Source organism: Echinops telfairi, unplaced genomic scaffold, assembly GCF_000313985.2.
Source record: "Echinops telfairi isolate 266 unplaced genomic scaffold, ASM31398v2 ScPeMD7_41;HRSCAF=154, whole genome shotgun sequence".
Lineage (NCBI taxonomy): Eukaryota > Metazoa > Chordata > Mammalia > Afrosoricida > Tenrecidae > Echinops > Echinops telfairi.
In genome coordinates this window covers 930,793-942,280 of record NW_022103939.1, presented here as the reverse complement: position 1 = coordinate 942,280, position 11,488 = coordinate 930,793, and the positions used below count along the sequence as shown (strand labels likewise).

The 11,488-nt window shown below is 41.6% G+C and overlaps 1 protein-coding gene across 1 annotated transcript; it reads right to left on the bottom strand.

Annotated features, from left to right (window-relative positions):
* Positions 1-1,663: 1,663 nt before the first annotated feature.
* LOC101644327 (olfactory receptor 52K1-like) lies at positions 1,664-2,623 on the bottom strand. Its single transcript, XM_004717118.1, has one exon. It carries the CDS (start codon positions 2,621-2,623, stop codon positions 1,664-1,666), a length of 960 nt encoding a protein of 319 aa, XP_004717175.1.
* Between the last annotated feature and the right edge of the window lie 8,865 nt (positions 2,624-11,488).

Genomic DNA, 11,488 nt, shown 5'->3' with positions numbered 1-11,488 from the left:
TCATGGTAATTTTGTGAAAATGTGTTTCATTTCTTTAATAAAAATGCATTGAGTCTTTAGTGTTGATTTACACAAATTTATTCAATAATTTGCACAATTCTTGAAACATGTAATATGTTAATGAATGAGAATGTAACAAGCAGTGATGACACAACCAATTAAAATAATGAGATTTATTTATTCAGCATTTATTGAAATTAAGTCATGAAACCTGAAAATACAATAGAACACACAATCTGGTGGGGTGAGGACAAAGATTGGTCAACCAATCAAATATACACATAATTATAAGTAATTAAAGAAATACCATGTAAAATGTGCTCTGAGAAAAAATAATTGACCTGAATAATCTTCTTGAAGAAAGTGAAACTGGTTCTGAATTCAAAATAAGCAGAAATGATGGTGATAAAGATAGGAAGATACATCCCCTTTAAAAAGAGGTCAGACACAAGTCCAAGTCTGGAGGGAGCATGGCACACTTGAGGAAAGTTTAAAAGATCATTAATGTATATTTAGAATCAATAAATAACAAACTTTACATGTTTGTGTGTGGAGAGTGGCTGTGGATGGAGTCCTGGTGGCATACTGGTTACATGTGGGCCTGCTAACCACAATGGCAACAGTTCAAAACAACCACCTGCTTCATGGGAGAGAGACAAGGCTTTCTACTCCTGTAAATGGTCATCATCTAAGAAACTTATAAAAGCAGGTCTACCCTATCCAATAGGGTCACTCTGAGTCAGCATCAAATCAGTGGCAGTGTGTGCATGTATTTTGTGTACATATACATATCATCAAAGATATACAAATATTTAAGAACATTCAAGAAAATCATTAAAGCAAGGCCAATGGAGGAACCTGGAATGACGATGGGAAAGAGTCAGGAGTGGAGATAAGATAAACAAAACAATTCCTGATGGTAAGAATCATAGGAATATGATTAACTCAAGCTGTTATCTCTAAGAAGAAAAATACAAGAATAAGAGAAGAATTACCATTATTTTCAGAGACTAACATAAATGTCTCTTGAGAGTTGCAAAGGGTCTTCTATCTTAAAAATTGTCTGAAAAAGAAAATCTGATCTCCATTTCTGCAGTAAGATAATACATGCATATTTTTAAGCTTCTCCTATAAACATTTCATTCTAAATAATGTCCATATTTTGCCCTCCTATGGCTCTAAAATCAAAGATTATCTGAGAGATAAAGTCTTAAGTAGGACCTACCCAGTCCTACAAACTAACCAGGTATGTCTGGGGGTGAAAGTTACCTGGGTCAGTCATATGCATTCAATAGACATCCAATTCATTTTCCTCTTCTCTGAACTCCTAAAACAGTTTAGATCAAGTCAGTCAAAATCCTAATTGTTTCCCAAATACCTGGCATACTTATTTATCAATGCAAATAAACTATAAACTTAAAAAGGAAAGAATAGCAAAAAATTACTTGTTAACTAATCAAATGACAGCCTTTCTCGGTTTTTTTAGTCCAATATCTAAATAAACAAGGTTTCAGAAAAGATTTGATAATGTCCACAGTCTGAGGATAACTGCATTTACCCTCATTTAACCGCCCACACCAGGTAAATGGTCTGGACTGTAGAGCTCTCAGCCTACAGAGAAGGGTCACCCTTGCCCCTGAAGTTCAGCTCCTAGGAACCACACTCACGTAGGATCAATCCGACTGGGACTCAGAATGGACAACAACCTCTCCTTTATCTGCTTGGTCTTGACTCCGTAGACAATGGGGTCCAGCGCAGGAGGAAAGAGCAAGTAGAGATTGGCAAGGATGACTTTGGCAGCAGAAGCTGTGGGTGGCCCAAACCGCTGCATGACCACAGAAAGAAAGCCTGGTCCATAGAAGAAGAGGATGACACAAACGTGGGCTGTACACGTGCTACCCGCTTTAGCACGTGCCTCTGGTGAAGGAAAACGCGTCACTGTCTTCACAATCTGTCCATAGGAGAAAGCAATAAAGGCCACATCCCCCACACCAAGAAAGATTGCCACAGCAAAGGCATAGAGGTTGTCCACGGTGGTGGCACCACAGGCCAGTTTCACCACGGCCATATGCTCGCAGTAGGTATAGGCAATTGTGTGTGAGCCACAATAAGGTAGCCTATGGGCCAGGCTTGGGAAGGAGATGGTCAGCCCCACACCTCGAAGGGCTACCAGGCCTCCAATCTTGGCCACAACAGCTGGAGTTAGAATGCTTGAATAGCGCAGAGGGTTGCAAATGGCCACAAAGCGGTCCAGGGCCATGGCCACCAGCACCCCTGACTCCATGGCAGAGAATGCGTGAATGAAGAACATCTGGGAAAGACAGGAGTGGGAGTTGATGGCTGTAGCACCAAACCAGAAAATGGCCAACATCTTGGGCAAAGTAGAGAGAGAGAGGACCAGGTCGACAAAGGCAAGCATGGCCAGAAACAAAAACATGGGCTGGTGAAGACTGCGCTCCGTCCGAATGAGGAAAAGCAGGACACTGTTCCCTGTCACTGCGAGGACAAACATGAAGCCAAACGGCAGTGAGATCCAAACGTGGGATGCGGTCAGCCCTGGAATGCCAGCCAAAAAGAAAGTATGTGGGAAGAGATGAGAATTATTGGAAAGAACTATGGTCATCTTCTCACTTACAAGGCCAACAAACTGCTGCAAAGAAAGAAAGGCAGTTTCCAGTCAGCAATATAAGGATTGGCAACTTACCCCCGACAGTACACCACAGGTCTCAGAAACCCGCTGAAAATAATGTTCATTTTAGTATTCCTGCAAGCTCTTTGGAAGCAGAAGGGGCAACTCAGCTTGGTCTACGGTAAAATACATTCAACAACAAATTAAGAATTCATTCCCAGGATTTAATATCCTATTATACTTGGGACTCTGGGAAATTCACAAAGCCAGATTTAAATAGATACCTTCTGACTGTCATTGAGTTGACTCTGATTCATAACAGCCCTATAGGACACAGCAAAAGAACCCATGAGGATTTCCGAGACTATAAATATTTATGGGACATGAAAAGCCTCGCTTTTCTCCAGTGAAGAAGCTAGTGGTATCAAACTGCTGACCTTGAGGTTAGAAACCCACCGTAAACCCACTATGCCATCTGAGCTCCTGAAATAGATACCCAAGAACTGACATTAAATAAAAATCCATTGCACTGGGCTCACATTCCTAAAGGCTGGAACTTCATTAAGGAGCAGTGCTTAAAAGTTCGGCCACTAACCAAAAAAGGTCAGCAGTTCTGAATTCTCCAGTGCCTCAGTGGGAGAACGATGCAGTATCCTGCTTTCCTAAAGAGTTTACCTTGGAAACCCTGTGGGGACAGTCTACAGTATTCTATACGGTTGTTATGAGCAGGATTTGATTCCTTACCAACAGATCTGGGTTGGGGTTTTGTTTGTTTGTTTGTTTGTTTTATGCTAGATTCCATCAACAATGACCTCAATTGGTGCCCTACTCTGATCTCATGAACTTTCATCTGAAAATTCCAGCACCTAGGAAATCCCCTAATAGGGAGATACGCTACTCCTCCAAACTTAGCCTGATTGCCAAGGTTACAGAATAAGTGGTCCCCAGTGATGTCAAAGCTGATGGAGCTCTTTGTTGGATGACTCCCCATCTGTTTCACAGATGCATATCTTGTTTCTCCACCCCCTTTCTCAATGGCTGCCTCACCTCACCATCAGCATGAGTGCCCTCTCCTTTGGTGTGCTCTGGTAGAAGGTCAGACAGACAAAATTTAGAGTTGTGAGGACCTGGAAAAAAATAGAAGCTCGTGGTATTTAAAATATCCTGCTGTGAGGGCCTATATCTTCCATATATCAGGTATGTAACCTTCTGCAAAATAGCTCAAGGCTATTTCCTTACATTAAAAATCATAAGAGTATGTGAGACTCAAATGAGATAAAATAGGTGAACATTATTTATCAAATGCTCAAAAGAGTAGAGGTAGTAATGCAGTCACTGAATTCTCAGAAGTAAGCACTACATGAGGAGCCTTGTTTAAGAACACAGACATTTCAGTGACTGAGAGGCAATGAATGTCACTTTGCAAAAGATGGCCCAATATGTTCATCCCATAGTTGAATGATATATCACAGTAACCCATAACAACCAAGCTGAAAATATGGTTTCCTTCTCTGATATTGGTCTTTTCTTCCTTTGCAGCAACACATTGTTCTCTTTAGTAACCTCGGGGTACAGTTTCAGAATGTCAGAAAATGTAGCTCTAATCACCTGAGCTCTTGCTTCAAAGCAGCCCAACCTTAAGGCCAATCCCACCATGCCATGTAGGTCATGATGGTGCCCTAAGAACAGTGTAAGTAGTAGTTACACTTGAAGTCCCAACTATCCTCTCTGGACTCATCAAATAGCTCTACTTACATATTTTTGCCTCAAAAAATAAAAATCTTACACAGTAAGATCAGCTCCTCTGCCTCTATGAAGGAAGTAAATAAAGGGAAACAAGAGGATCCAAAAGCCAAAGAAATCTAGTACAAAAGGGTCACAAGCCTTGATAAATGCTTCATCTTCTCAACTTCAAAGAGGAACAGACTTTCAAATAGTCTGAAATGTGTTTGATGGAAGAAATTCCTTTTAAAAAAATTTATTTTGTTGGGGGCTCTTACAGCTCTTGTAACATTCCACATATCAATTGTGGCAAGCATATTTGTACATATGTTGCCATCATAATTTCCAAAACATTTTCCACTTGAGCCCTTGGTATAAGCTCCTCTTCATTCCCTTCCCTCCCCCACACTCTCACCCACATGAATCCTTGATCAATTATAAATTTTTATTATTTTTTTATCTTATACTGTCTGTTGTCTCCCTCCACCCACATTTCTGTTATTCACCACCTTTGGGGGTTAGCTACATTTCCAATCTTGTGATGGGTTACCCGTTTCTCCCCCTTTCCCTTACCCGACCATCACCCTACCCTCAAGAAATTATTAATCACTGGATCCCATACACACCCATGTCCACAAAACAACACAAGTCCAGATAGACTATACACAGTATTACACACAATTTTCCCTGCTTTTATTGAAAGCACGCAATCCAACCCAGAGAGGCTATCAGATTGTCCAGATCTGAGAATACTAGGGGTAAGTTAGCATAAATAGAACCCATACATACCCCTTCTTTGGGAATACCCTTAGCAAACACTCACCAAAGGCCTATACTGATTGACCTACAAAGAAGATTTTAAGATACCAACCAGGTCCAAGAATGGAGTATTTAATAGGCATCTTTTCAGGCATTGCCTGTAGGGACCCAAGATGAAGCTCCCACTATCTAGGCACCAATTAGTACTTCTCCTTTCTCTTCAAACAAAGTTCTAACAAGGTCTCTTCCTCTTATTAGGACCCCAGAGAACATCCCCAATAGGGAATATTTTAAACAGCATACTCTAGGTTGCCTTGTCAAGAGGAGAGTCAAGACCCTGCAGTCAGGAGCAAGGAGAGGTTTACTGGCATGGGGAACCACCTGGCATGATGGCCCAGGAACATTTACTCTAGGTAGGGTGAAGAAGGCAAGTAGATTGGAAGAGGGAGCCCCTGGGCCAGAATAGAACATTAGCACAGAAGACAGCAAGTGAGATAGGTGGAACCATAAGAAGAAGAGTAGAGTTCTATTAAAATGTAGAACAAGGCTGAAGAAAATGGCAAATATCTCCAAATCCTATATTTGAAATAGTAGGTACACTTCTAGACCATGATTAGAGCCATGGGCTGCAAGTATTGCCATACACATGTGATCTGATGTTGGCAAAATTGACTCACCAATTCAAACCTTTCTTATGTTCCAACATTTCATCCTTTCAGTAACCAAAATCACTTTTGACAATAGTGCCCAGCTAACCCGTGGGAGAATATCCAAGACTATGAAGAATGTGGGCATTAAATTGGGTTAAAAGGCATGGGGAAAATTGAGTGTGCTACACGTTAGAGGAGAAAACTTTAAATGTTATGCATGATTCTTCATAGATTCTTCAAATTCAGGAAGAAATTCCCTTTAGAGAGAAATCATTTGTTTTATGGAACTCAAGAAAAAACAATGGCACATAAAATTTATTTTTAATAACCCAAGTCGAGGCTTGTGTTTTCAGAACAATAATTTCTGGGCAGTAAAAGAGAAAATAGCACAGGATACATTTGAAGGCAATAGGACAGGGTAGATTGGAGTAATCAGTTCCCAGATCCAGATCTGCCATTGAGGGACAGCAAATGCTAAGGATACTGATTCAGTTCAATACAACTTCTAGGAAGAGAAAACACATCAGGTTGATTTCAGGTACAGCCTAGACCATACATTCCCAAATTCATTGCACCTATCACCTCCTTTTCAGGAAAAAAATTAATCCCTGCTCCCTGGAAATTAAAAACATTTTTCCTGTAGCTTATAATCCAGGATAAAATGTCAGCTATCTGCTTTTATAGCCCCCTGGATTACTCTGAAGCCCTGGGGACATAGTGGCTAACAATTTGGCTGCTAACCAAAAAAGGTCAATAGTTCGAAACCATCAACTGCTCCTGGGAGGAAAGATTAGGCTTTCTACTACTGTAAAGAATTATAGCCTGGGACACCCACGGAGGCAGTGCTACTCTGTCCTACAGGGTCACCATGAATCAGCATCAACTTTATGGCAGTGAGTTTGCTTTGCTCAATTTTTTCAGTGACCCAAAGGGTGGTATTGCCCAATTTGGAAACACTGGCCTAGATTATGAGCCCTAATAGGAACTCAGTTTTCTGACAAGGATTCCAAGACTAGTGAGAGGGAGCTATAATACTTCTGAGGTAGGACCCAAACATCATGAGATGGTAAAACAGAAGCCCAGAAATCCAAAGAAGAAGTAAGGAATCGGTAAGACAAGTTGTAAGAGCAATTCACAGGTGAGTCCAAAAGAAACAGAAGAGGTAGACAAGGAAATACACCAGAAATTTAGGCCCAGATTTTTTTTTAATCTTAGAACTGTGCTGCAAAATTTGTGTGAATATAGATCACAGTAATGAAACTTTTAACTAAAATTATAAATTACATAAAACCATCTAGATTTTTAAAGATTATAAAGCAGAAAATGCACATGAAACTTAGACAAAGCACCATCAAAGACAAAGCAGAGATCCAGGCAAATATTCTGAAGAAATGGAAATGCCTGGGAGAGGCTAACTAATTATGCCAGTGGGATCAGGAAAAGCTTCACACATGAGACAGCATTAGAGAGAAAAAGTTGAAAAATAGTAGAATATTCCAGGTGGGCTTATTAACATAGAAAACACAGATTCATACAAGTAGGATATTCATGATTAAAAATTAAAAGGTCAATGTTGAACAAAAAAAAGTGGGGGGTGTCAATGGCTGAGGGAGCAGCAGAGAGGGATGATGTTCAAAAGAAAAGTTGCATCCAGACATGAAAGACATTAAGATCCCTACTGAAGGCGAAAGAGGCAACAAAAGGGGGTGGGGGGGGATAGCATTTCAGTAGAGATGAAGCTTTGACATACTCATGCTTTAATAATTTATTTTCACATGGTTTGGGTATAGAAAAGAGGAAGTGATATGTGAGCACATAAAAAAAAAGAGCATTAACAATGAAGGGGAAAGGATGAAATTGATCCAGGTAAAGTGAATATTATGAAACAATTAAAAAAGAAATAACAATAGCCCTGCACAAACTTATAGAAAGTGGAAGGGAATGCTTCCAAGTCCATTTTATAAAGCCAGTATTCTCCTGATAATAAATTCAGATAAAGGTATTTGTTGCTAAGTGGTTTTGAGTCCGTCACAGCTCTTAGCAACCCTAGATTGCAAACAGAATGAAACATTGCTTGGTCCACTGTCATCCTCACAATTATTATTATGTTTGAGACTATTGTTGCAGCTGCTGTGTCAATTCATTTCCTTGAAGGTCTTCCTCTTTTTCCATGACCTTCCACTTTAGCAAAATGATGTTCTCTTCCAAGGACTGGTCTCTCCTGATAGCATGTCCAAAGTACATGAGCCAACATCTTGGCATTCTTGCTGCTAAGAATTCTGGCTGCATTTTCTCCAATACAAATTAACTTGTGCTTCCGGTAGTCCATGATCTTTTTAATATGATGTTCAATACCGTAACTACAATGCATAGATTGTTCTTCAGTTTTCCTTACTTATTGTTCCACTTTTATGTGCATATTAGGCCACTGAAAAGGCCATGGGTTTGACAAGGAACACCTAAGTTCTCAAAGTGACTAATTCACTCTTTAGCACCTTGAATAGATCATGTGCAGCAGATTTGCCCAATGTAATCACACTCTTTGATTTCTTAAGTCCTGCTTTCATGAGCATTGATTTTGGATCCAAGTAAAATGAAATCCTTGCCAACATAAATCTTTTTTCTCTTTAAAATTATATTGTCTATTTGTCCAGTTGTGAGGATTTCTATTATCATTACATTGAGTTTGAACCAAACTGGAGACTGGAGACTTTGACCTTCATCAGTAAGTGCTGCCAGTCTTCCTCACTTTCAGAAAGCAAGGTTATGTCATCAGCATATCAAAAGTTGTTAGTAAGGAGGTTCTTAAAGATGGCGTCTACTTAAGAATCACCCACCGGGGTTCCTGTTGCCAGACCAGAAAATTGGGAGGTATGGTGAAGGAAACTGGGAAGTAGAGTCCTGAAATTAGAACTAGGGCACTAGGGTCTGTCCAGAACCCCTTTTTTGTCATTCCATTCACAAAGTGAACAAAGAACACACTAAATTACTCTAAGTACAGCAAGCGGGGGTCACAGGCTCCAGCTGAAGAGCTACCCCACCCTTTCGCATCAGTAGCAAGATCCCCAGGCTGATGCCCTAAAGGGGACATAAATCCAGACAAGAGAACTCCACACAAGAGTTCTCCATGCTGTTAACTGCCTTGAGCTCATAGCCTGGGAAGTGGGGGTGGCAGGTAGCCATAATTTGGAGTAGAAGAAAAAGCACAAATTTGCCTGAGGCAGATGGCAGTGTGGGAGAAAATAGATGATAGTCATAGTCCAGGGGGGAAATTCAGTTCTAGTTGGCTGAGGAGGACACATCCCCCCTGATAAGCTGGATCAACCCCTCTGGGGGTCAGTGTGACAGCCCCCAAATCAGGGCTCCTAACAAGCATAATTTTAAAGAGAGTGAGAATATATAATCTTGGTAAAAACTACAAATCCCAGGCTCATTGCTCAGCCCCAAGTGAGCATATAGGAGACCCTTAACATAAATCAGCATAAGAAGGAGCCCAAGCTAAGGAATGTCAGAATTTAGCTACAGGACCTGGAGGTTTTCAGCATAACAAAGACCCACTGAAGCAAGTCTAAACTTCCAACAGAGCACAGAGCTAGAGCCCAGAGCCAGGGAAGCAATTTAATTTAATTCTATTCTAGCTGGCAAGGGAGTAGGGGAAATCTTAAGAACTAGTAGGGCACCAGCAGTCTAGATAGGACAATAATCCCAGCTTCACTGTCAGTGATTCTACACACATTTAGGAAGGTCCTGCATATCCTGGGGCCCTACACAGGGCTGAAGGAACACCCAGCCACCCAGCCCGCCCCCCTGCTGTAGTGATACATACAGCACAAAACAGGTATACCAGTGAACTTCGGTGCTCAGTACTGTGGTGGGAACTAACACTTAGCCACTGTTGCAATCTTGTCTTCTAGAGTAATCCCACCCAGCATCCGTGGGACCCTACAGCAAGCAAGCACACCACCCCACTACCTTGAAGCAGAGTTGGAACTCCTCCAGCCCCATGGTCAGGTGATCAAGTATCAATTATCTCCATACTTACCACTCTATTTCTTCTTTCTTTATTCTCTCAGACTTCCATCTTTCCCACCTCAGTCTTAACGGTTGCAGGTTTGTTTTGGTTTTTTCACACTTTCTTTCTTTTTTCTTCTTTTTCTCGCCTTTTCATCTTCTCTCACTCTCTTTCCTATCATATGCCACTACTGACTTCCAGGCCACTACCCTGCACCTAGGGCAAATCAACCCAAATAACAGGGGGAACTCCAGCCTACCCTCTGTGGGAGTACTGCACAGCACACAAGACAGCTGTGACAGCCATCGACAGCACTCCATGCTGCTCAGGACACCTCCATAGGACCGCTAAGGTGATCTTTCCAACTAGGGCAATTCCACCTAGCACAATTATGTCCCTGCAATAAAAGGGCACAACAACCTGACATCTTGGGGAGGAATTTAAACCCCTCTGGCCCCACATTCAGGCAGTCAGGAATCAGCTCTCTCTTTATTCTTTATTTTTTTCCTTTTCTCTTTACCATCACAGCCAATCTTAGGGAGAACAAATGTGTTTTTTCCCTTCTTTCTCTTTCTTTTCTTTGCCTTTCTTTCTTCTCTCTCTCTCTTTGTTCTCTTCCCTTATCACTCTGCTTTTATGATTTTCTCCCTCTCTTTCCTTCCACACGCCATTGCTGGTTTCTAGACCCTTACCCTATGCTCAGGGCAACTCTGCCTACTCAATGGGGAGAGCTACAATCTGTCCCCTGTGACAGTGCTGCACACAGCATGAGACAGTGTACCCAGGGCATGGCACAGCATAGGATTCAGCTTTCTCTTTACCTATTTTTTTTCTGTTCTTTGCTTTTTTTTCTTTTTTTCGTGTTGTTCTCCTTTAACTTTTTCTCTTTTCTGCTCTTTGTCTATCTCTTCTCTCGTTCCTGCCACAGTCTTAGCAGATTCAGTTTTCCTTTTTTTGTTGTTTTCTTTTTTAGACTGTTTTTAATATTGTTTAGTCTGCATTTTTTGTGTGTCAGTGGGTGTTATTTGCTTGGCACTTTTGCTCCCATGTTTGTTTTCTTCTTTCTCTCTTTTTCTTCTACTCTGTCTATTTCCTTTCACAAGCCACTCTCCGGCTCCAGGCCACTCCCCTCTGCCTATGGCAACTCTGAAGGCCCAACTAGAGGAGCGCAGGCCCGCATTTGTTGGATTTACACGCAGGTTGGGAAATCATGGCAGTACTCCTCCATACAAAAAGTCTTAGGGTGTTCTCCCCTTCAAATGGCTGTGGTAACCCCAGCCTAAACCCCAAGGCCCTACAAGTATTAGGGGAAACTCCTGCCCACCATCAGTGGGGCTCCACACTGCTATGAGAACATCCTCCCAACCTTCAAGGCAATATCCCCAACTAGAGTAATTCCACCTGCCAACTACAGTGCCCTACACCAAGGAGGGTACACCCACATGCCCTCCTCGGCACTCCAGTTGCAGAGGGAAACACCACACACATCCAGAGGTTCTCCAAGCACTGTGAGGCTTATTTGGAGGTGAAACAACAACCTTATGGGCTGACAACAACCAAACCAGCATCACATAAGAGGACTATCCAACTCACATTCCAAATAATCGAATACTGGTTCTCTAGGGTAAGAGTGAAACCACAGAAAGATACAGCGGTAGCCTGATCCCTCAGTACAGTTACCGGCAGGTAGTTTGTAGAAGTACTCATACGAGTCCA

What these genes read in the sequence shown, in the direction of transcription:
- LOC101644327 (XM_004717118.1), bottom strand. Translation starts at nt 2,623, where the DNA reads ATGACCATAGTTCTTTCCAATAATTCTCATCTCTTCCCACATACTTTC.